This window comes from Urocitellus parryii, chromosome 2, assembly GCF_045843805.1.
Source record: "Urocitellus parryii isolate mUroPar1 chromosome 2, mUroPar1.hap1, whole genome shotgun sequence".
Taxonomy (NCBI): Eukaryota; Metazoa; Chordata; class Mammalia; order Rodentia; family Sciuridae; genus Urocitellus; species Urocitellus parryii.
The window spans coordinates 172,011,521-172,034,798 of NC_135532.1; the positions used below are offsets into that span (position 1 = coordinate 172,011,521).

The 23,278-nt window shown below is 49.0% G+C and overlaps 1 protein-coding gene across 2 annotated transcripts in view; it reads right to left on the bottom strand.

The window, feature by feature from the left end:
• Nucleotides 1-9,341: 9,341 nt before the first annotated feature.
• The window catches only part of Itgb5 (integrin subunit beta 5), a 113,650-nt gene continuing 99,713 nt past the window's right edge, over nucleotides 9,342-23,278 (bottom strand). The window contains exons 11-15 of one of the 2 annotated variants that reach the window (XM_026394433.2): nucleotides 19,229-19,451; nucleotides 15,098-15,198; nucleotides 12,415-12,534; nucleotides 10,753-10,890; nucleotides 9,342-10,030 (exon numbers count right to left, since the gene is read on the bottom strand). In XM_026394433.2, coding sequence (XP_026250218.2) covers nucleotides 9,900-10,030; nucleotides 10,753-10,890; nucleotides 12,415-12,534; nucleotides 15,098-15,198; nucleotides 19,229-19,451 — 713 coding nt within the window. In that variant the 3' untranslated portion in view covers nucleotides 9,342-9,899. Of the gene's footprint in view, nucleotides 10,031-10,723; nucleotides 10,891-12,414; nucleotides 12,535-15,097; nucleotides 15,199-19,228; nucleotides 19,452-23,278 lie in introns of both variants that reach the window. The other variant, XM_026394425.2, reaches the window with a different exon arrangement.

A 23,278-nucleotide genomic window follows, 5' to 3' on the forward strand; every position in this document is an offset into this window, starting at 1 on the left:
CCTCCTGGTTACCAGGAAGCCAAAAACCGTTCACAAGTCAGTCAGCCTTCCTTCAGCCTTTGTTTCTGGCGGCTTCCAGTGATCTGTCAATGAAACAGCCATTTGGCTCTTGTGGGACTCCTGAATCTCCATGGTGAACCTGGTGTCAATCACTGAAAATGACAGTGGAGGGGCTGGGGATGTGGCTCAAGCGGTAGCGCGCTCGCCTGGCATGCGTGGGGCCCAGATTCGATCCTCAGCACCACATACAAACAAAGATGTTGTGTCTGCCAAAATCTAATAAATATTAAAATTCTCTCTCTCTTAAAAAAAAAGAAAAAGAAAATGATAGTGGATGACTCCACACACTCTTGACTTTGATTCCTTTGCCCTTAACAGGTGAATATGCTACCGTGCCATCAGTGCCAGGAAGAAATTCCTTTTTGAAGGAATCAAATATTAAAAAAAAAAAGCATGGAAAAATCAGGACTCACTGGTGTTCTTTATTTTATGATTCATGTTGTTTTTATTAAGTGCTGATTTTATTTTGGATTACAGGATGTGGGGGTGACATATTTTTCTTTTTTTAGAGCTCAGGGTTTTTAACATTTGTAATCTGGCCTTGTATGAATTAAGTGATTTTTTGGGGAGGGGGGGAGGCTCTTGTAATCCCTTTGTTTTCTTCATAACCTTTCCAAGTTCATACTTGGCCTTTGAGCCTCAGGAAAGGGAGGCCACAATAGAAATACAAAGAGAAACAAAATAGTTGAGTATGTTTTAATGTTGAAAGTTCAAGGTTTTGGAGAAAGAACTGGTTTGAAGAACACTTGCCTAGCCCTGTCTCCTGCAACCCAGGGGTGGGGGGGCGGGAATCTTTCTCTGCACTGGAGAGAGGAACAAGGGACAGAGGGAACCTAAGGGTCAGACTGTGTTGTGATCTTTGAATCCCAGGGAGGGAGAGCGGAGTAAATGTGGGAATGACGGCAGAGGAAGCCCATGCCTGGCTTTTCTAAGAGGGGCCCAGGAAAGCAGTCAAGGTCCAGAGACCACTCCCCCACCCAACCCAGGTTGGGGCAGGGCAGTGGGTGCAAAGTTTGACTTTGTATCTGAGGCAGAGCCTGAGGAGGCCTGAGCTTCCTATGACTCTAGAGAGACATGACAGAGAAGTTGCATCTCCCAGTGTCCCTGAAAGGAGCATGGGAGTTAGCTGAGAAACACACCTCCAGGACCTGAGTCTCCCAACCCTCAAGCCAGGTCGCTTCTGTGGAGAGTGGAATGGACTAACAACAAGGTTCTGATGAGGACCGAGCATGTTAACCAGCGTCAGTGCGCAGGCTTCATGCCCCAGCTCCCATGTCCTCACTGGGCACCGTCTCCCTGCATTTAGCAGCCCACAAGGCAGGGTGTGAGGAGGATCCTGGTCTGTGATTGTGTTTAACAAGGCCTGCTCTCCCTGTTTACCTGTAACCTAGTAACATGTTTCTGCCATCAGTTGCATAGATACTTGAAGTAGAGATGATGCTGAGTTTAAACAAACAAACATAGAATTATATCTTCATAACCTGAATGAGTGGCCTAAAGTTTCATATTTGCCTCATAAAATTTGATCAGGAAAAACAGCATTAGTAAGTCCCCCTTGTCCATGGTTTTGCAGTCAGCTGTGGTCTAAAGCTATTCAATGGAAAACTCCAGAAATAAACTTACAAGTTTTAATTGCATGCTGTTCTGAGAGGTATGATGAAATCTCACACTGTACTGTGTGTCTTGCTTGAGATATGAATCAATCCTTTGTCCAGCATATCCACCCTGTATAGGCTACCCTTCTGGTAGTCACTAAGTAGTTGTCTTGGGATATCAGATCGACTGTTCTGGTATCCCAATGCTTGTGTCCAAGTAACACTTATGTAGTAAGCTAACCTTACATCACAATACCTACATCATTCACCTCACTTAACTTCATCACGCAGGTATTGTTTCATCTCATATAATTATAAGAAAGGTGAATGCAGCACAAGAAGATATTTTCAGATATGTAACATAACTTTTATTATTTATATATTTATTGTTAAAAATCGTTCTATTTAATAATTCTAACTAATCTACTCTATCACTAATCTGTATTATTAATTTGTATATATTAATTACAAATTCAGCCTTATTTATAAAATAAATTCTATTATAGTTTTATATGTGCATGGAATTTGATATCTGCACTTTCACGCATCCACTGGAAGTTGGGGAGGTGTCTGTCCTAGTTAGTCTCCCTTTTCCCCTCTCTTTTCTTCCCTCACCCCCACCATCTTGCTGTACCCTCTGACTTCTACTCTTGGGCTATGGTATCACCTCTTTCTTCTGTTGTCTTTTCTCCTTTTAAACTTTGGATCCATCCAGCAAGGGACGTCTCCTGCTTAATCAAGCCTGCAGCCCTGGTGGTTTGAGCTGAAAAGGTGCTTCGGAGGGGGAGCCTGAGCCCCCCTGGCCTCCCTGTCTTCCCTGGTCCTGTGCAGTTCGTTTGCCCACGCGGAGCTGCTCACTTGAGGTACCGCCCAGACGGCCCTTAGTTAGCTGTATGTTTTGTTCAGTGTGTGCTTTTTTAAAAAAATTTATTTCTGATTTGTGTCAGGACATGAATTGCAGCCAGCACACATGTGAGCCCCCCAGGCTAGTCGAACAGGCCCACCACCAGGGCCCAGATCAACCTGTCTCCTCCTCCATGGAGAAGACTCTTTGAAGTATTTGGGTTATGTTCCAGAAAGAGGCGCTTAACCACTGAGCCACATCCCTAGCCCTTTTAAATTTTTTAGAGACAGGGTCTCCCTGAGTTGCTTAGGGCTTCACTAAGTTGCTGAGGCTGGCTTTGAACTCGGGATCGTCCTGCCTCAGCCTCCAGAGCCACTGGGATTACAGGCGTGCACCCTGTGCTCAGCCTTCTTCAGTTTTTAAAGTAGAAACATTCCTTGAACTGGACCTGGATTTTGGGTGGGACCAAGTTTAACTGGTGAGGCTTCTAGGATGATTTTGAAATCAAAGCAAGATGATAATCCTGAGAAATAGGCTGGATGTTTTAGTATCCTCCCTATTACACGTGTGCAAGGTTTATTCTGATAAGGGGTATGGAGCACTCACCAGAACACCAAAGGAATCCATGACACAAAAAGTTGAGAGTCCCTACCCCAGAAGGTGGCCCAGGTTTGTGGTACTGATGGTTGTTCCCTTATAGTTTGTATCTTGTTGTTGTTTTTGTAGTTGTTTTGGTACCAGGGATTGAACCCAGTGGCACTAAACCACTGACCCACATCCATAGCCCTTCATGTTTATTTATTTATTTACTTTTTATTTTGAGATAGGTCTCACTAAGTTGCTGAGACTGGCTTGGAACCTGCGATCCTCCTGCCTCAGCCTCCTGAGCCGCTGGGATTATACGCATTCACCACTGAGCCCAGCTGTGTCTTGTTTTTTGCAACAAGAATTTGAGGCACCTTAAAATGAAGTTGTGCAGCAGGACATTTGTCAGAGGATCAGAAAGCTACACAGAGAGGGGAATGCTGGGACAGCATGTGGGTCAGCATTTGGCCGAGAGGACAAAGAACACACGGTCCTTTCTCTGTAGTCCCCACCACATGAACAGTCTCTGGAACCCTGAGGAGCTCCGTGTGGAGCTCCCAGCTCCCTAACAATCCAGACAGCAACAGGCCAGGGCACGTGGGTCCCACTGTGTGACAATACACAGCACCAGTCTCTGGGCAGAGGGACTCTCTGGCATTAAACCCCACAAGACATGAATCCAAAGTGAAGGCCTTCTCATGTGACATGTCATCCAACCTATCTGGGGAGTGGCTCCTTCAGAGGGCTGGCCAGGCAGTGACCTCTGTCCCTGCTCCCACCTGCCCCTCCCACAGCAGCAAGCCCAGCTCCCCGGAAGCGCCTCAGGCCTGGCAGGACTGCTCCTCAGGCAGCTCAGCCTTCCCTCCTGTCCTCTTGCTCTAGTCCAAGTCCCCCAGAGGGCCTGGAGGGGCCCCAGAGAAAGGGGACAGGAAGCCAGGTGGGACTGACCTAGCTCAGCCCTGCAGCCTGCAGAGCCTTCTCAGAGGGACCAGAATGGCCCACTGCCAGGGTGACAGGCCACTCTGCGTGCTTACAACTAGCTGCAGGTGCCAGGTGGTGGACTGCTCGGGGCACATCTGTGTCATCTGCCTCTGTAGTATGGTGGCTGCCCCTCATAGGAGCCCAGCTTCCTCAGACCATGGCCAGCACTGCCCAGGGCTCCTCTTTCCTGCTCCCTCAGCCATCACAAAGTGCCACTGCAGCTGGCTCAGTTTCAGTCTGCTCAGGCGCGCTCACCACTTACCATGGCCTGGTGACTTACAGTGGGAATCTATTCCTTATAGTTCGGGAGGCTGGGTGTCCAAGATCAGGCGTCAGCACGTAGGATTTCTCCTGAGACCCGCTGCTGCAGACAGCTGCCCCCTCACTGTGTCCTAGCGGGGGTCTTTCCTCTGCATCCCTGGCCCTCCTCCTCCCATAAGCACACCAGTTGTGTTGGAATGGGGCGCCATCTTATGGCCTCATTTAACCTCAATTCCTTCTTTAAAGGTCCTCTCAAGACACCATCACATCTGGGTTAAAGCTTCATGTATGAATTTGAGGGACAATTCAGTCCCTAACAGCAGCAGAGGGTACGAGGCTGTCCTCAGGAGCAGGTAAGAGCCACACGTGCTGGAAGTCTTCCAAGAACAGCTCCTCAGTTAAAAGTGCAGTGCACTCCCACAGAGAGAGGCCTGGCCTCCCTCTCTGTCGCATCTGAAGTATGAACAAGTTTCATGGTAACCTCCTTGAACTTTGATCCCATTGAAGCAAATTTTTAAAGTTCATTTCTTCTCCAGAAGAGGTGCTATTGGGTACTTTGGTTTGACGAAGTACTAGGCAACCAAGCAGAATGAAAATTCCCTGTCCTTTTCAAAAGAAAGACTGACAGAATAGTCCCAATTGGGCAAAAAATGACAAATTTGCATATAGAAAAAAGACTGAGAAGCCATCTAAAAAAAGGTTGTGTTAGTCAGCTTTCTACTACTCTAACAAATACCCAAGATACTCAATAAGAGAGAAGGTTTATTTGGGATCACGGTTTTGGGATTACAGGTGTGCATCACCACACCTGGCAACTTTCTGAATTTTTCTAATAATAGAATTCTAGATGGAAAAATAGCAAACAGAAAAAAAATCATAAAATAAAAATATTTCAGAATCACACCCCACAGGGGTAACTATAATTTCAATCTTTAGTGTCCCCCAGTCTCATGTGTTAAAGTCTTGTTCTCCAGCTCGGCAATATTGGGAGGTAGTAGAACCTTTAAAAGTTGGAGCCTACTGAGCAGGGCCTGACCGATTGGCCCATTGCTTTGGGCCTGCAGTGAGGCAGCACATCATGGCAGGAGTGTGTGGTGGGACAGCGCTTGCCTCATGACTAGAAGGAAAGAGAGAGCAGAAGAGCTGGGGTCCTTCAGGATGCACCCCCAGTGACTGGGAGTCCTCACAGTAGGCTCCAACTTTTAAAGTTGCCACCAGCTCCCAATAATGCCGAGTTGGAGACCAAGACTTTAACACATGAAACTGGGGGATACTAAAGATTGAAATTATAGCTAAGTTCAAGAGTAGTTACCCCTGGGGGGGTGTGATTCTGAAATATTTTTATTTTATGATTTTCTCTGTTTGCTATTTTTCCATCTAGAATTTTATCATTAGAAAAATTCAGTAAGTTGCCAGGTGTGGTAATGCACACCTGTAATCTCAGAGCCTCGAGAGGCTGAGGCAGGAGGATCAGGTTCAAAGCCAGCCTCAGCAACTTAGCTATGCTGTAAGCAACCTAGTGAGACCCTGTCTCAAAATAAAAAACAAAAAGGGCTGGGGATGTGGCTCAGTGCTCAAGTAGCCTTGGGTTCAATCCCTGGTAGCAAAAAAAAAAAAAGAAAAAACAAGTTGTTCAAATCAATCAATAAAATTACCATTTGGAAATATGTAGTAAATGCAGTGCTTTTTAATCTTTTCAGACACTAGAAAATGTTTTTTTTTTCTGCGACTGCCAGGTGGTCCTTCAGGGTCATGTGGCACAATGGCAGCTCCCTTTGCATTAGAAGGCTCCCTCCAATCTGTGCGTCTCCATAGTTCAGAAACAAATAGGAAGGGCAGTGTCAGTCCTCCCCTGGAGAGAGCCCTGCAGCCCATTGTGAGCTCCATCATCTTGTGTTATTATGGCAGGGAGACTGGCCAAATCATTGCTAAAGAAAGAAAATTGCCAAAGGTACTTTTTTTTTTTTTTTTTTTTTGCACTATATCCCCAGACCTTTTTATTTTGAGACTGTATCTAAGTTGCCTAGGGCCTTGCTAAATTGCTGAGGCTGGCCTTGAACTTGTGATCGTCTTGCCTCAGCCTCCTAAGTTGCTGAGATTACAGGTATGTGCCACTATACCAGGCCTAAAGTTACATTTTGATAAAAATCTCTAAAAATTATAAAACTACAGATCTGGGTTGTAAAATGAGTCATTTGGAATGGATGGTTTTTGCAATTAACTCTCTTTATAACCTTAAGAAATGAGGGCTGGGGATGTAGCTCAGTGGGAGAGCACTTGCCTGGCATGTGTGAAGCCCTAAATTCCATCCCTAGTACCACACACAGCACTCCCCTCTTCCCTCAAAATAAGTGAAAAAACGTAATGGTACTGATTAGAATCTCAAAAATCAGGGCTCCAAACAGAGAGCTTCCAGCAGGGGGCAGCAGGGCACTGTGGGTAGCAGGTCCCATCCACACATCTTTCCTGGTGTTGGGATGAAACACCCAAAATTCCATATCAGGTAGAAACCAGGGGTCAGTTATCTGACCTTCTAATACAGAGGGAGCTGCCACAGGGTATGCGGCTCCAGAATGTTGTGCACACACAGAGCTGCCTATAGAAAATGGGACTTTGAACAAGTTAATGTTTTATCTCCAGGAAATCCACAACTAAGTGGGAGATGCCCCAAAGCTGCTTAAAATAAGATCATCTATCTTGGGCTGGGGTTGTGGCTCAGTGGTAGAGAACTTGCCTAGTATGTGTGAGGCCCTAGGTTCTATCCTCAGCACCACATAAAAATAAATAAAAAATAATAAAGGTATTGTGTCCAACTACAACTAAAAATTTTTTTAAAAGATCATCTTTTTCAATGTAGAAAGCCTCAAAGTTACCATTTTATCTATCTGTTGTATATTTTCATTACATTTATCTTTATCCTGAACAGCACTTAAGGCAGCTTCCTCAAGTTCTCAAGAGCAAGGAAAATAAGAATAAGTTCTTTTTGGAATCACTAAATCGGATGCCATCAAATTATAAAGCTTCTACACAACCAAGGGAAAGATTAAGAGTGAAGAGAGAGCTGAAAATCTATGTTACCTACTCTTCCAACAGGGGATTAATATCCAGAGTATATGTAGAACTTGAAAAACTTAATGCCAACCCCCCCACCACAAATAACCCATCAATAAATGAGCAAAAGAATAGACATTTCTCAAAAGAAGAAATATAAGTGGCCAACAAATATATGAAAAATTATTCAACATCCTTAGCAATCACAGAAATGCATATCAAAACTACACTGATTTCATCTCCAGTTAGAATGACAATCATCAAGAATGTAAATAACAATAATTGCTGGTGAGGATGTGGGAGAAAAGGTACATTCATAGACTGTTGGTGGGACTGCAAATTAGTATAGCTACTTTGGAAAACAATGGTAGATTCCTCAAAAGATGAGGCATGAAACTACCATATGACCCAGCCATCCAGCTCGTTTGATTCCAAAGATCTCAAATCAGCATACTATAGTGATCTATGCGTCTCAGTGTCCACAGTAACACAATTCACAATAGTCAAGTTATCGAACCAGCTTAGGTGTCCCTCAAAGGATGAATAAAGACTAGAAATAAATAAAATATTTTTAAAAAGAAAGAAAATGTGGTATATAGATATATGATAGAGTTTTACTCAGCCATAAATAAGAAATGATGTCATTTGCTAGTAAATGAATGGAATATCGTGCTGAGTGAAATAAGCCAGACTCAGTCAAGGGTCAAATGTTTTCTTTCACATGTGGGAGAAGAAAAGAAGAAGAAGACTAAGGAATTGAAAAGGGATCTCATGAAAATAGGAAGGAAACTAATAGGGGAAGAGGTTGGAGGAGGGAGGAGGGGAGGGCATAGGGAAGTCCTGGGGAATGAAATCTCCCAAACTATGCTCTGTCCATGTGCGAACATGATACAATGAATCTCACTTGTATAATTATAATGTAATAATTAAAACAATAATGGAAGGGAGATCAATCAGTAGAGTAGAGCAATCAGATGGGGGAGGGAGGAGGGAAGGGAAAGAAAAAGTCCTGGGAAATGAGACTGATCAAATTATGTAATGTGCATGTGAATGTGGCACAGTGAATTCCACTCTTATGCATAATTACGATGTACAATAAAAAAGGAATCTGTTCTTTTTGCTCCATGTAATCAGCCCCATTGGCTGACAGGCATTTGTCTTAAAGACTTGGTAAAATGAAATCAGGGGAATTTAGTCCAAGATGGAGAACAGATGAATTAGGAACAAAGGCTTGATAGCCTTGAAGTGACACAAACAGCAAAAATGATCAGTGAAGAGGTTTGTGGAGGGAAGAGCAGGCGTTAGAGGCTGCCACTCCGGATGGTCTTGAGCCAGGGGTCTTAGGGCCAGATTGTCACAGTTAGCCTGACACTTGGGCAAGACACCTGCCTTCTCTGGGAATCGGCTTCTTCTTCTGTAAGTAAGGATATAGGATCAGAAGACCTCTGGGTCCCGTCCATCTCTGACGTAGGAATCTGAGGGGCCTTTAGGACTCTACAGGAAACAAAAGTGGAAATGAGTTTTGTGTTTGGGGTCTGGGCGGAACATAGGCGTTGGGTGGGGGAAATGCCACTGAGGATGATATATAAGAGGTAGTTTTGGGAGGAAGGCATAGCTTGACCCTTTGCCATCTGTACCTTCTATTTCCAGTTTCAGCACCTTAGAACAGAACAGGACAGAACAGGGGAGGTGAGTTTCATGCCCGAGCGGTGGTTTTCATGTCTACAACTCTGAGCAAAACCTGGGAGGAGTCAAAGGCACCTGCTCAGAGCTCCCTTGAGCTACCCTGACTTTTCTGACCTCAGGGAGCCCTCTCTGAGGAGCCTGCTCTGGAGTATCAGGCTGGCTAGAGTCCCTGTCACTGGAGCAGCAGTCCAGACCATTCATTAAGGAACACACAGGTCAGAGAGCATCAGGCGGACACCAGCGCATTTTGTTTGAATCTTTACTTTCAATTGCAGACAATCTTTTTCCATTTCATTACAAAAGTACTAAACAAACACGGACAGGAGAGGAAAACAGACGTTCGCAAACTATGTACCTTCAACAGGCACCTAACCATCCATCACCAACACCCATGTGCAGGGCACAGACACCAGGCGGAGGATTCCCAGCCCTCAGAACTACGCCATAAATGCACAATCTTTTTATTTCATATAAAAATGACCAACGGGAAAAAAATTCAGGCCACAGGTTGGCTTTGCACCCTCTGGCCCTTCCCAGTAGCCTTCTCTCTGGCCAGCGAGGGAGGCAGAAGCAGCCCAGCATCTCAGCAGTTCATCAAGACAAGACGCTGGACATGGCGGAGAAAGCCAGGAGCACCAAGTCCTCTTGCTTTTCCAGGCTTGGACGGGAGGTGGCCTTGCGTGGCTCTGGCCCAGCAGCCAGGTGGCATGGCCAGGCGCCCTCCTGGGCAGGTGGTGGGCTCCTTGCCCAGGCTGGCCGGAAGGGCTTCTCTGTGCTTGCCTATCTAGGGAGCCGTGATCACGTGAGCAGCTGTCCAGGCCTGGCTGTATTTTTTGTTAGTCCCTCTGCACCTCTCTGGGAGGGGGCCCTGTCAGTCCACGGTGCCGTTGTAGGATTTGTTGAACTTGTTGAAGGTGAAATCCACGGTGTGAGTGGAGATGGGCTTTCTGTAGAGGGGGTTTGAAGCCTGCAGGGTGTGATGGTAAGAGGACTTGTGTTAGTTCTCCCACGTAAACCAACACACTAGATGCCCTTCCCCTCATGGTCAGTCGCCAGGAAGGGGGCAGGCAGAGCATGCAGCTGGGGGGCCACCATCTGTGCTCTAGGGCTGGCTCTGCTTCTGACTTGCTCTGTGTCCCTGGGAGAGTCTCTTGCCTTCTCTGAACTTTTACTCTTTGTCTCTGAAATGAGGCATCGGGTCAGAGAGTCTCTGAAAGCCTTTTCCAATTGTGACAGACACTCTCTCCTGGGATTCAGTGGGGACTTCCCGTGTGCTCAGGCCTTCACAAACCTGCAGTCTGCCTGGGGAGACGAGGCTCCCTCAGAAGAATTTCCTAACAGACCACAGCAACTTGCTTGAGCTGCTCTTCTGTGTGCCCACTGTCTCTGAGCTGTGTGGACTCTTTCTGCTTGAGCTGTGCCAGGTGCCCCTGCCCCACAGCACTCCCAGCCTAGGCCTGGGGCAGGACGCTGTGCAGAGAGGCCCTCTGTGCTACAGTCACGCACTGTCATTGTCTAGACTGGGCACAGCCCTGTGGGTGTCAATTCTTTATTTTTAATGCTAAAGATACCAGGGGACCACTCTTGCTAACACACGGCTGAGCTCAGACCTGCCACCAGGCTGGAAGGCTCTTCTGCGCCCCCTGTCCCCTCTGCTTACCATCTCATAGCGCGCCCTGGAGCGTTCACTTTGGAACTTGGCAAATTCTCTTCGGTCATGGATGGTGACAAGCAGCTTCCAGATGGCCAGGAGTGCAATCCCAATCAGGAGGATGCTGCCGACCACGGCCAGCAAAATGGTCATGGCGTTGGGGGCAGTCCCACACTCTGAAAAGAGACCAGGAACATGGGGGGTTGGCAAAGCCACCAATATCTTGTGCCCCTCCTGCCCCCAGCCTCAGGCACACCTGAGATGAAAGGTGTGCCTCCCCTAGAGCCTTCTCCTCTGCCTTCTCCTAGATCCCCTGGTGCCTCAGTGTGACTGACAGTGGTGGGGGGGGGCAGTTTTCCCCAATGTGCAGAGAGTGAAAGATCCAAAGAGGGACAGTGACTGTTCCAGGGTCATGTGGCTAGTCAACAGCAAAGTCTCCATGAGATCCCTGGTACACAGCTGCACGTCCCCTAACAGACCACGCCCTCGCCTTGGCCCACCCAGGCTCCAGTACAGGACGCTAGACCATGGCTCAGTGTTCATGTCCGTGGTCTCAGGGACAGACTACAGAGAAAGGGGGCATGAACCATTTCCACAAGGGCCAGGCTGGCCAACATTTCTAAACCCTTAGTGTGAAGGAGCCCCTTGGATCAACTATGCTTATTTTCTTTTTCGTTTTCTTTCTTTTTTTTTGGGGGGGGGGAGGGGATGTGGGTACCAGGGATTGATCTCAGGGGCACTCAACCACCAAGCCACATCCCCAGCCTTTTTTTGTGTTTCATTTAGAGACAGGGTCTCACTGACTTGCTTAGAGCCTCACTTTTACTGAGGTTGTCTTTGAACTTGCAATCCTCCTGCCTCAGCCTCCCGAGCCGTTGGGATTATGTGTGTTTATTTTCAACAACCACAGAGACAATGCTTGAAAACAAGGCCTTGTTCTGACAGGCACATGTGCTGGATTGGGACTGCAGTTCCCTGGGTCTCTGGCCATGGAAAGCAGGCCAGATGATTTGGTTCAATTTGGAATAAGCGTTTACAATGCTGTGAATTGAAGAGAGCAAAACTTTTTCTGCTCCCTTCCCTCCAGAGAAGAATAAAAGCGGGTAATCTAGAAATCCCAGTTACTTCAAGGCTGTTGGTCCTTGGGCTCAACACGCAAGGCTGAGTTGTTGGTGTTCAAATGAAAGTTGGGCTCCTGCAGTGGCTCAGGACGCTGAGTGTGGCGGCCAGCAGCAACACTGCCCGCGGCGCTCCAACTTCCCTCCTTGGCATCCACTGTGGGAAGCCTGAGCAGCTGGCCAGGGCAGTGTGCACACCCGGATGCTCCCGACTCGAGCAAGGGCCCAGCCCTGATGGGCCAGCCCTGGCACCTCCCACCCTCCCCGCAGTGCACAAGGGCTCCTTCCTTATGAGCTCTCTGCCTCTGCCGAGATGACATTCCCGAGGGGCATGTCCTGCCCTACTATGGCTCCTGTTGCCCCCACAACTCTGCCCCCATCCCAGGCCCCCAGCTGTGTGCCCATCTTTCTTCTAAGCCTTAGGAGTCGGGCCATGGTGGCCTGAGATCCTGATCTTCACAGTGAACTGTATCCCTGGTTTGGGAAGGATGGTGAGGGAGGCGGTGGGGAGGGAATGAGCCACAGCCCCAGAGCAGGGAGCAGCATCAGACACCTGGACCCAGGGGCTGGGCTCCCACCTACCTGGCTCCCTCAGCACCGTCAGGTTGGTCTTCCCACTGGGCAGGTCTGCGTAGCTGAACGTCATGATGCAGTCCTTGGCAGTTTTATAGAAGCAAAGCACAGCCTCCTGGTCATCTTTGACTAGAAGAAAAGCAAACAGAATGTCCCAAGCCTGTCTCCGGGCAGCCCAGAGCTGCTGGTGGTCAGAGCGGGGAGCGGGCACCTCAGAGAAGGAAGAGGAGACAGAGGGCTGAGAGGGGTGGCGGGCTTTCCAATGAGTTCAGGTGCCCCACATTGGGATCACAGTCCCCGGGTTGAGTTTATTGCTCTGAGTTTATTGCGACACGTGGATCACATCAGAGTCTTCAGCCCTCTGAAGTGTTTGCTGGGGATGAGGTGAAAAAGGCAGCCTTGAATGGGTGTGGGTGGGAATGGGTGAATGGAGTCGATGGAAATTAGGAGGATAAAGAAAAGAAAAAGCCACCCTGACCGCTTCCTCTCCGACCCCCAGTCCACTTGGGTTGAAAGCAGGCTTCAGAGGCCAAGAGGCAGCTCTTCCCTGAGATGTAAAACCAAAAACAACCTCGGGAGGTGAGGAGGATGTCTGAATGCAAGGCTGGTCTCCTGGGTGATGCCCATATCCAAAGATAAAGTGAGCCAGGGGTGGAGGGCAGGCCATTCCCTGGCCCTGGCCTGGATACCAGCGGGCCTCACTCCCCAGAGTTAAGCCCCTTCCTCCCTGCCCCATGCTGCCTTTGACCTGTGGGAAGGAGTCGCCATCCCCTTGTCTAGGCATGGTGTTCTGTGGCTTCCCTGGGGTTACAAGACTGATTTTATTTTCCCCCAGTGCTGGGGATTGAACCCAAGGCTTCCTGAATGCTAGGTGAGAGCTCTGCCACTGAGCCACATCCCTGGGCCTTTGTAGTTTTTATTTTGAGGCAGGGTCTTGCTAAGTTGTCCAGCTGGCCTCTCCCTTGTGATCCTCCTGCCTCAGCCTCCTGAGTCCCTGGGATTACAGGCATGTGCTCTGGTGCCCAGCTGCAAGACTGATCTCTAGGAGAGAAAGGAACTAGAGAAAAAGGGTGTGCAGGGAAACAAAGGAAAAGGAAATTGGGCAGCAATGACAGGTTGGCCTGAGCAGCAACCAAAGGTTAATGTTATGACATGAAACGCTTTTCCACTCTTGTCCCTTGAACCTGGTGGATCAAAGGAGTTTTAACACAGGAGCTGATACATGAGTGTGGTTATCAAACACAAAGGTCTGGACTTTTCTCTCAGCCCCTTCTCCAATGCCTGGGCTTCATGAGGGCAAACGTTTATTTTAAAAGCCTAGGAAAAGGGTAAATGATGAGCTGGAACATGAACTTTATCTGCTGGTTCACCTCAGAGAGCTCGATTGTGAAGCAGCTGTGCATGGACCAAGAGAATCAGTTCAATGGACGCTAGAAGGCCGCTTTTCTTCTTTGACCACTTGTGCCTGGCTCAGGGGAACTGGCCCTGGGTCTGCAGGCAAAATGTGACATATACCAGGCCCCAAGTGGCAAGTCAGAGGATGGGTAGGAAGATGGTATCTCAGGGACTATGGTGAGCTCCCTGCTGTCCCCTCAGGCATAACATAAGTACCTGGCATAAAGTAGGTGCTCAAGGAATATGTGTGGAATAAATACAAGACCTGACATTCTCTGAGGCCATCATTCAACCAAGCAGACAGTCAAAATCAGGGAGGTGGGTGAGCTGGGGTTGTGGCTCAGTGGTTGGGTTCAATCCTCAGCACCACATAAAAATAAATTAATTTTTATTTTTACAAAGGTATTGTGTCCAACTACAATTAAAAAAAAATCAGGAAGGTGGGAACAAGGAAGTCTACAAGAGGTAAGCGAGGACTGAGACAGACAAGAGGCAGGGGCCGGGAGTCTGCAGAAGTTGGAGTCAAGGCAGAGGCAGGTCTACAGCAAGAGGTCTTTGGGGGCACATTCACTTTCCAGGTATGTAGTCTCTTTTCCCGCCTTCCATTTTAACCATTTAAAAATACAGAGTCAGTTTTTAGTAAATCACCATGTTATGTAACCATTCCCATTCATGCCAGACCATTTCCATCATCCCCAAAAGAAATCTATACATATTAGCAGTCAATGCCAATTTCTCCCTCTCCACAGTCCCTGGCCATCCCCATCTCCACTCTGTCTCACAGGCTCTCTCTCTTTGGGACATTTCAAACAGAATTATGGAATGCTTTCTCCTGTTGGCATTGTTTCACTTAGTTAATGTTTTTGAGGCTCACCCACTTGTCACATCATCAGCTTTTCACTTCCTTTGATGACCAATGTGATTCCACAGCATGGACAGGACACATTTTGTTTGCCATTCAAGGTGGTTTCAAGTTTTGACTCCTGTGACTAATGCTGCTATGGGCATTTGTGTGCAGGTGTGTGTGTAGACCCAGTTCTCTTGGGTATAGACCTGGGAGTCAAATTCTCGATCATGTGGGGATTCAATGCTAAACTTTCGGGGAAGTCGTCAAGCTATTTCCCAAGGCATCTGTACCATTTTACAGGCTTGGGGACTCAGCCCAGGGTCTCTATGCAGAACCAGAAGTCATGCCAAGGAAGCCTAGGCTGGACTTCCTAACTCGGGGTTAAGCCCACCCTCCTCTCCTCAGAGGAGGAAATCCCCAGCGGCACCCTGTCCCCACCTTGACACTCACCGATGGTGTCCACCCACGTGATCACCTCGTCCTTGCACAGGTGCTGGCAGGTCTGATTGTCAGGTTTCCCTGAGTGAAGCAGCAAGCACTCAACGCAATCTCTTTGGAAAAAGAGGAAATAAATGTGGCTGTTAGATTCTGTGTGACAGTCCCACGTGCGTAACCACCCAGTTTCCGAAAACACAGGGCCTGAAGGCTTAGCTGGTCCCAATTTCAGAGTTCTAGTCTCAGGGACTCTCTGCTCTGCCTTCTTGCTTCTGTTAGTGGGCAGCCCCAGGGTCCGTGGAAGGACACAGGTCAGCTTACAGTTGTGTCTGGTCTGGGGAGTCACCGTGCCTATAATAGACCTTTGGAATTCTGACGACAGGAGCCAAATCCATCTGCATTCTACCCATGCTGAACACCTGGCTGAGGAGATGGCTTCAAGCAAGAGGTTTCTGGGGGATAAAACTAGTCCTGGCCCTCTGGAGGCTCCTCAAACTTCCACGGCCAGTGCTTGATGCCCCTGCTTTGTCCCCGTCATCCCCCGGGCAGGGCTCCGGCCCCTCCCACACACTGGACTCACCCAATCACACCGCAAAAGCCACATCTCTGAGGTTGGGGCTTCCTGGGCAATTCTGGAACCCATGGAGGGCTGAGAACCACTGGCTCAGGGTCCTCCAGGCTCCAGTTCCTTCCCCCTCCCAGGTGGAGCCCTCCTGCCAGGATCCCCAGGGCCTTGCTGGACGTGTAGCTGGTAACTGGTCTACGTTAGAGTCTACCCAGGCTACGGAGACCCCAGGTGGTATAACAGGGGCTTCTTTAGAAGAAGGATGAGAAGCCAAAGAGAGGCCCTTTGAATTCCTGTCCTCCCACCCCAGATACCAGCTGAATCAGACAGTGTGTGAAAGCGCTTAATGACAATGCCCCCAGGTGAGTGGTTGTCACCACACTTCACACAGTCAAAACCTGATTCAGACATTCTCCCCCCATCTGAGGTCACTCAAGGAGACCAGACCTCTGAAGGTGCAGGCTGGGAAGCAGGCTTTGGCCCAGGAGTGTAACACCTGGGGGGGGGCTATCTCTGAGGGTGGGCTGGGGAGCCACACAGAGCACACATAGTTTGCAGGGAGAAGCTAACTCCAGGGAGGAGAAGGTCAGGCCAAACAACCCAGCTGAGGGGTCGAAGGTGGTCCTCAAGCCAGGTGGGAGCCCCCAGGAGAGTGCCTTTGGAAGCTGGGTTAGGGCTCAAATCTCTGTGTCCCTGTGACTGCTGTTGGCCCCAGAGTGAAGGGTGACCTCACAGCACCTCAGCTACACAGGGACAACTATCCTGCTCACCCCAAGACCTGTGGGGACCCGGGGAGCTACATGTCTGGAGATCCCTTTGGCAAATTGTGGAGAGATTGCACGTGGCCTTTATTATCTGCTCTCTTTTTTTTTTTTTTAACATTTTACCTTCATTTACTTCTCTTTATTTTATTTTTATGTGGTGCTGAGGATCGAACCCAGTGCCTCATGCATGCTAGGCAAGCGCTCTACCACTGAGCCACCACCCCAGCCCCTATTATCTGTTCTTTAATTCCAGGGGATGGAGAAACTTCTAGTGTGGGAGCTGCAAAGTGGGACATGAGAACAGGATGGGAGCTTGTGGGTCATTGCAGCAGGTCCCCTTGCAGGGGAGGCACATGAAGCCCAGATGGTATTTATGGCAGAGCGGGCCCCACACCCAGGCGTCCTGCCTCACATCCAGCCCACTTCCTCGATTTGATTAAGGAATGGGCAAGGAGTGGATCAGGGAGAGAAAGTGGCCAAGCCTTTCTAATGAGAGTAATGATATGCTTGAGCATTCAATCATCCTGGAATTGTTCACAAAAATCCCACTCTCCTAGGCCTGACTGTGCAGAAGCATTCTGGAGCTGGGAACCTGAACGTAAAGACTGCATTTCTTCTGACAGTCCAAGCCCTAGACAGCAGGCAGCGGGGGCTTGGCTGGGGGCTGGGCAGGGTGACTCCAGGGCTGTTCATTCAAGTTGGCCTGGCTGGCCCTTTGGCCAGCCTCCTGGATTAACCCATAACAAACGGGATGGCTGCTTCCGGTCAGGCTGGGATCTATAGGGCCTCTCTGCCCTGCTGTCTTAAACTACAGCCCCAGGTGCCCTCCAGGAAGGACTCCCTAATTATCCAAGTGGATGTATCAGTTTAGCTCATGCTGCCCACACTGGCTGAAACTTGTGTTATGTATTAAAGTAAGTCTGGCCTTTTAAAAAAACAAGTTGCTGAGAGAGAAACTTTGCTCAGAGCCTGTTAATTGAAATCAGCTGGTGCCCAGGGTGAACTCACCCAAAGTGAAGGGTGTGTTTGGTTAGTTTTAGAAGGTGGGGACTGGTTGCCCTGAAACCACTGGGAAAAAAAAAAAGGATGTTGGACATTCAAAGCCTGATGGCCCTCAGCAAAGCAGCAAGTAGAGAACTGGCCTGATATAAGTCACTGTCAAAAGAACTTTGTTTAAAAACAAAATTTTAAAGTTGCAAGTAGGTTGTGAAACAGAATGGAGGATCAGTGTGGTCTAAAGACAAAGACAAAGGAACAGTAATGCGTCCTTACGGCATCATTGCTCTCCTTACCCCTTTGGTGCTAATAAATCATCAAGTCTATGTCTTCTGGGTAATAAATACTTTCAACATTTAAAGCCACGGCTGTTTTCCCCTGAGGACTTTTAACAGACCCAAGCCAATCCTGTACTGCCCTGCGGCTCCATAGGAAGGGAAGACTGAAGTTTGGGCTCCTTTTTATTAATGTCCTGTGTGATGTCCTGGGTTGCCCCCACACTGCATAAACCTCATACGCCCCGAGGTCTGAGAGCAGCACTCCTGGGGTCTCTGCTAGTGGGAGTTGGAGGCGCATCCCTTGGGTACAACATGCTGTGATGGCTGTGACTCCGAGCTCACGTGGGGACAGCTCTTTGGGCTCCAGTCCAGGACACCAATCTCCTTCCCAGTCTGTTTCTATCTGGATCTCTGTGTCTTCAGTCTCAGCAGGTCTCAAGAGGATCTGGCTTCCCTCTCTCTGACGCACCCAACCCCTCCAATTAAACAAAATAAGACCCTGCCTGTCCATCTTGCCTTTCCGCCATCAGCCAGCTTTCAATTACCCGCACTTGGGCTTATCTGTGGCAAATATCCAGCCCGAGGCCCTGCCACCAGATCATTTCTAAACACAGACTGACCCGCAGCCACGCGGCCCCGGGGAGCATGAACTCTTCATGTCCGCCTGGGCCAGGCGTGTGGAAGGGAGTTCTGCCAGCAGAAAACCACCCAGTTGCGCTCCCCAGCCAGAGAAACACTGTCCGTGTTATTGCTGCTGTCATCTGTCTGGGTCCCTGCTTCGCCCACCCCCCACACACCCCGGCTTTTCAGCTGCTTCACCAGCAAGTTTCAAGAGCGAACGTCACTCTTGCTTTCCAGGGAGCACCGCGGCTTGAGCTCTGTGACTCCCCGCCTCGAACTCTGGTAGGGTCAAGGTAGGGCCATGGGGAGGCCAGCGTGCCAGGCCGGGCCACTGAAGGCCCAGTCGTATCTAGAGAATTTCTACATTCGGCAGCAGCACAGAGCCCAGGGCCGGCGCTCCATTATCAGTATAAATGGAGCAGAAAATTCAAAAGCCATTGCGCTTGTTTCTGGCACGCCTTATCTAGGTCGGGTGCCTTTCTATCCCATTTACCTTCTGATTATGTTTTGTTTCGAGCAGCAGTTCCCATACGGTGTTCGTGAAACCGTGTTGGGAGATGTTAATGGGGAGGATGGAATTCATCTGGGAAAAGATGCATACCCCATTTCCTTTGGAGAACACACAATAGCGCACTCAGAGCTCTGAGAAGGCACTGCATTTAGTACCAACACCAGTTTAATTTCATTCAACTCTGTAATCTAGTAATTTTTAAACTTGCTTAGGAACAGAATAGCAGTCTTGTTTGTGTGTGTGTGTGTGTGTGTTTTCTTCTTCTTACAATATACCCATGGAACCAGCATTTCAAAGCTATCATTTCAGTGACTATTAGAAAGAGTTTTGTGGGCAGTGGGGAGTGCAGCTGGCTGGCCCTGAGGGCTGCCTGGCTGGAAGACAGGCATGGGCTGAGCGTGGGGCTGTTACCTCTTGGTGCTGCAAGCGTCTGGGCAGGTTGGACACTTCTCACATGTCTCCCCAAAGGCTCCGGGCTCTGTGCACTGGCATTGCCCACAGATGCAGTTCCCACGGTTGCTACACATCTGCCCATCCTTGGCCTGGCACGTGCTGATGTCTGTTGAGCAGTTACAATTGTCCCCAATGTAACCTGCATGGCACTTGCATTCTCCGCAGTGACACTCACCATGGCCTGAAAGAGCACATGAGACACATCAGGGCTACCCTTCTTTATGCAGGAATACATAATTTCCCAGCACCGGCCATGTGTCAGCCTAGGGATACCACAGAGAACAAGACTGCCCGTGGAGAGTGTCGGGAGAGAGAGCCAGAGAGAGCCTGGTGCTGACATGGAATAACATGCTGGGTTCCAAGTGGTCCAGAACTTGACCAAGTCATGCCACAGGATCAGGACTCAGGAAAGCTTTCTGACTCAGCTGTTGTATGAGTCATGGTCCCCAAATATGTCTACATCTTAATCTCCAGAACCTGTGAATGTTACAAGGTGAAGTTTGGCAGATGAGATTACATCAAGGATTTTGAGATGAGGAATCCTCTGCTTTGTCTAGGCAGCCCTAAACGCAGTTGCAATGTTCTTATGAGAAAGAGCAAAGGAGGTCCAACTACAGAAGGTGGTGGCTGTGAGAGATCAGAAGCAAGATGCTCTGTGGCTGGCTTTGATGACCATAGAACAAAAGGCCATGAGCCAAGGAAGGCAAAGAATGCTGCTCTAGAAAGCCAGAAGAACAAGGAGTGCATTCTCCCTGAGCCTCGGGAGGGAGTGCAGCCCTGCAGACACCTTGAGACCAGCCCAGTGAAAATGACCGCAGACTTCTGACCCCCAGAACCGCAAGCAAATCAGTCCGTGTTGCTTCAGTTCACTAAATGTTAATTTGTTACAGCCACGATCAAACTTCACAGTGGTCCTCCCTCAGCCCTAGATGCTGACTCCTTGCTTTGGCCTTTGTGACCTGCAGCCCCCGAAGAAAGAGGAGCAGAAGCTGAGAGCAGAGACAGCAGCACCAACTAGTGCCCTAAGTCCTCAGGTTAGGAACCGTTTGCCAGGTTTTCAGCTCCGCTGGTTCTTACAATAACCGGATGAGGTAGGTTTTGTTCTTCTTATCCTCATTTGATGAGCCATGAGACAGAGGCAGAAAGACAAAGCAGCTTGTTGAAGGTTGTATAGCAGAGGCACTATAGCCCAAGGCTTCAACTCCAGGCTCTGCTGCCTCCTATGAGCAGGCCCTGGCCAAGACGAGAGCCTACTGTGGCCCTGTCCTCCACCCACAGGGCGTTGGGCATTGCTTTGGAGTTCTAGGAGTCTAGGGCAGGGGCATCATGGCTCAGAAGACTGTGTGTGTGATGTGAGAGTGGATGACTGTGGCAGGGTGGGTGCTGGACAGAGAAAAACATGGACACTGTCATCCTCCCAGGAACCTCCCTGTGACCACTAGAGAGTGTGAACTGGTGTGACTGCAACCTAGGTCACGACCTGACCCCAGAGGCTCTTCACTGGCTACTTAACTTCCTGGCCCTGCTTCCCTGGCTCTGTGTGACCTGTAGTGTCTACGACCCCAGGGGACAGGGAGACTGGAGAGGCCAGGCCTCCCAACCCTCCCACGCAGGACGGCCTCTCCACTCACCCAGGCAATTCTGAGCTTCAGCACATTTCACAGGCAGAGCTGCGGCATATGGCAAAGGCCCTGGGAGGGGGAGACGCCAGGCCAGGAGGAGGCTGAGGCATGCAGCTGGCATGGGATGTGGATGCCACAGGAGGGCTCAGCGCCCTGCTGCTCCAGGGTTGCAAATAGGGAGGGACAGCAAGTGGCACAAGGCCATGGACTTGGGCATGGGATTAAGGACTGCCCCGCCCTCACCACACCAGAGTGTGGCCAGCACCCGACTGGGGCCCGGGTAGCAGAAAGCCCCACAGGAAGTCTTCCCAGATGGAATGGATGCAATCTCTGCACAGCTCCCCCACGCTCTGGCCTCGGGACCATACTGGTCAGGAGCCTGGTTTAAATTAAAATGGTTCACTGTCTGGGACAACCACCCCCCACTAACATTTCACTGTGGAAACTTCCAAATCTTCAGCAAAGGATCATGCAATGAACTTCCATACACCCAGACTCTCCCTCAGGCACGCACGTGTTGCTTATCACATATGTACCCATCCATCAACCTGTGTTTGAAAAATAATGCTTTTTCAAAGTGAGTTTTCATCCGGGGTCACTCCAGGGTAAGTTTTTCTGTGGCTCTGGCACTTTCCAGCGGCTTGTGCAGTACCTCATCCCAGAAAGGAAAACTTGAAGAAGTAAGAGGCACACTCAGGGCCATATTTACAACCTTGTTTTTTTTTTTTTTCAACCTTGATTCTGGCAGCAATATAAATTTATGCAAATAGAATCTGACACAATACTCTCAAGTGTGGAGATGTGAAAGGGAGGCAGGGATCACTGTAGAAGGGTTTGGATTTGGGGTGCAGTAGTGAGGGAAGACCTGCTTCTCTGGGACGGGCTATCTGGATGAGAAGGACTGCTCACAGCAGAGGGACACACTCCTGTGACTCTGTACCTCTCCAGACCCCATGATGGTGGAGCAGCAAAGAAGCCCCACTGCTAGGGGCAAGTCTGATACCTCGTGGGACTCCCAGTCCAACCAAGGTCAACGTGCTAAGTGGGCCCTAGTTCTAGGGTTCAAGACAAGAGGAGTTAGGAGTCAGGGGCAGGGTTGAGGGGAGCTGGGGATTCATGGGAGGTCACCCCTGGAGATGAAAGCTTCCTCAACCTGAGCTCAGCGAGGATGGGGCAGGAGTGCAAGGGGGTGCAGAGAAGCTGTGGGGTAAACACAACATGAACAGCCCAGCCCCTTTGGTGGGGTCAGAAGATGGGAGCAGCTGAGGGGTGTACAAAAATCCTCACCCATGTGGCTTTCTGGCTTCTTGATGACTCTGAAGGAAAGTACCAGACCAGAAGAAGGTCCGAGGTCCATACGTGGGAACCCACTAAAGCCACAGAATTCTTGCCCGTTGTACTGACTCTTTGAACAACTCTAGTTTGGCACGTCATTGCCTTTCAAAGACACTTAGGGGCTGTGGCTGTGGCTCAGTGTTAGGGGGCTTGCCTAGTATGCTCAAAGCCCTGGGTTCCATCCCAAGCACTGAAAAAATAAAAAATAAAAAGGTTTAAAGCAGTCATGGCAAAGATGTGGCACATGCCACTGTGTCCTCCTTCACACTTGCGTCTGACATTGTCATCTCATAACGGGGTTCTTTTCCGGGGAGCCTGGGCTTAACCTCAGAATCTTCCTTAACACAGTAACACCCAGGAGTTAAGGAGCAGGTACACAAGACAACTACTTGCCATTTTGGCTTAGATCTTCTAAGTCTCGTTTAGAAAGTGTAACTCACACAGAGTGTCAAAAACTAGATCCTTTTATTCTGACCCATATGACTTGATTCCTGCAGTTGGACTTCCACCTATCCTTCCCTGCCTCTGCATGCTCAGAGATTTAACAGATCTTCTGGTAAAAGATCTTTTTGGTAGAAACACTGTTACTAAAATGACAAGGTCATTTGGTCCTGTCCCAAGGATCAATAACCTATCAATCACCAGCCATGGGGACTGACAATGCCCAGAGGACCTAGGTAAAGACTCTTCTTCAAAACAAAGCCAATTTCTAATGCTATCTGGGCAGTTAAATGAATTTAACAATGCTTGCTTAATATTGAACAGACATAAAAATATTTTCACCACACAGACGGGGATATTGAAGGCCACGCCAGAGCTCTGTGTAGGCTGTGAGCCGCGCTACACGTGCAAGTTGTTATTAACACTACCTTTGTTAGAATGATGGATAGCTAAATGGACAGGAAGTTGTAAATGTGCCTATTTATATGGAATTTCAGCTCTGCGGAGTTCAGCAGCTTTCTATCAGCAAAACAGTGCTTGTGTGGGCAGTGGGCCAGGCCTCTTCGCCTCTTTTATAAAGTAGAATGCTGGCTATTCAGAAGAGGCCTGG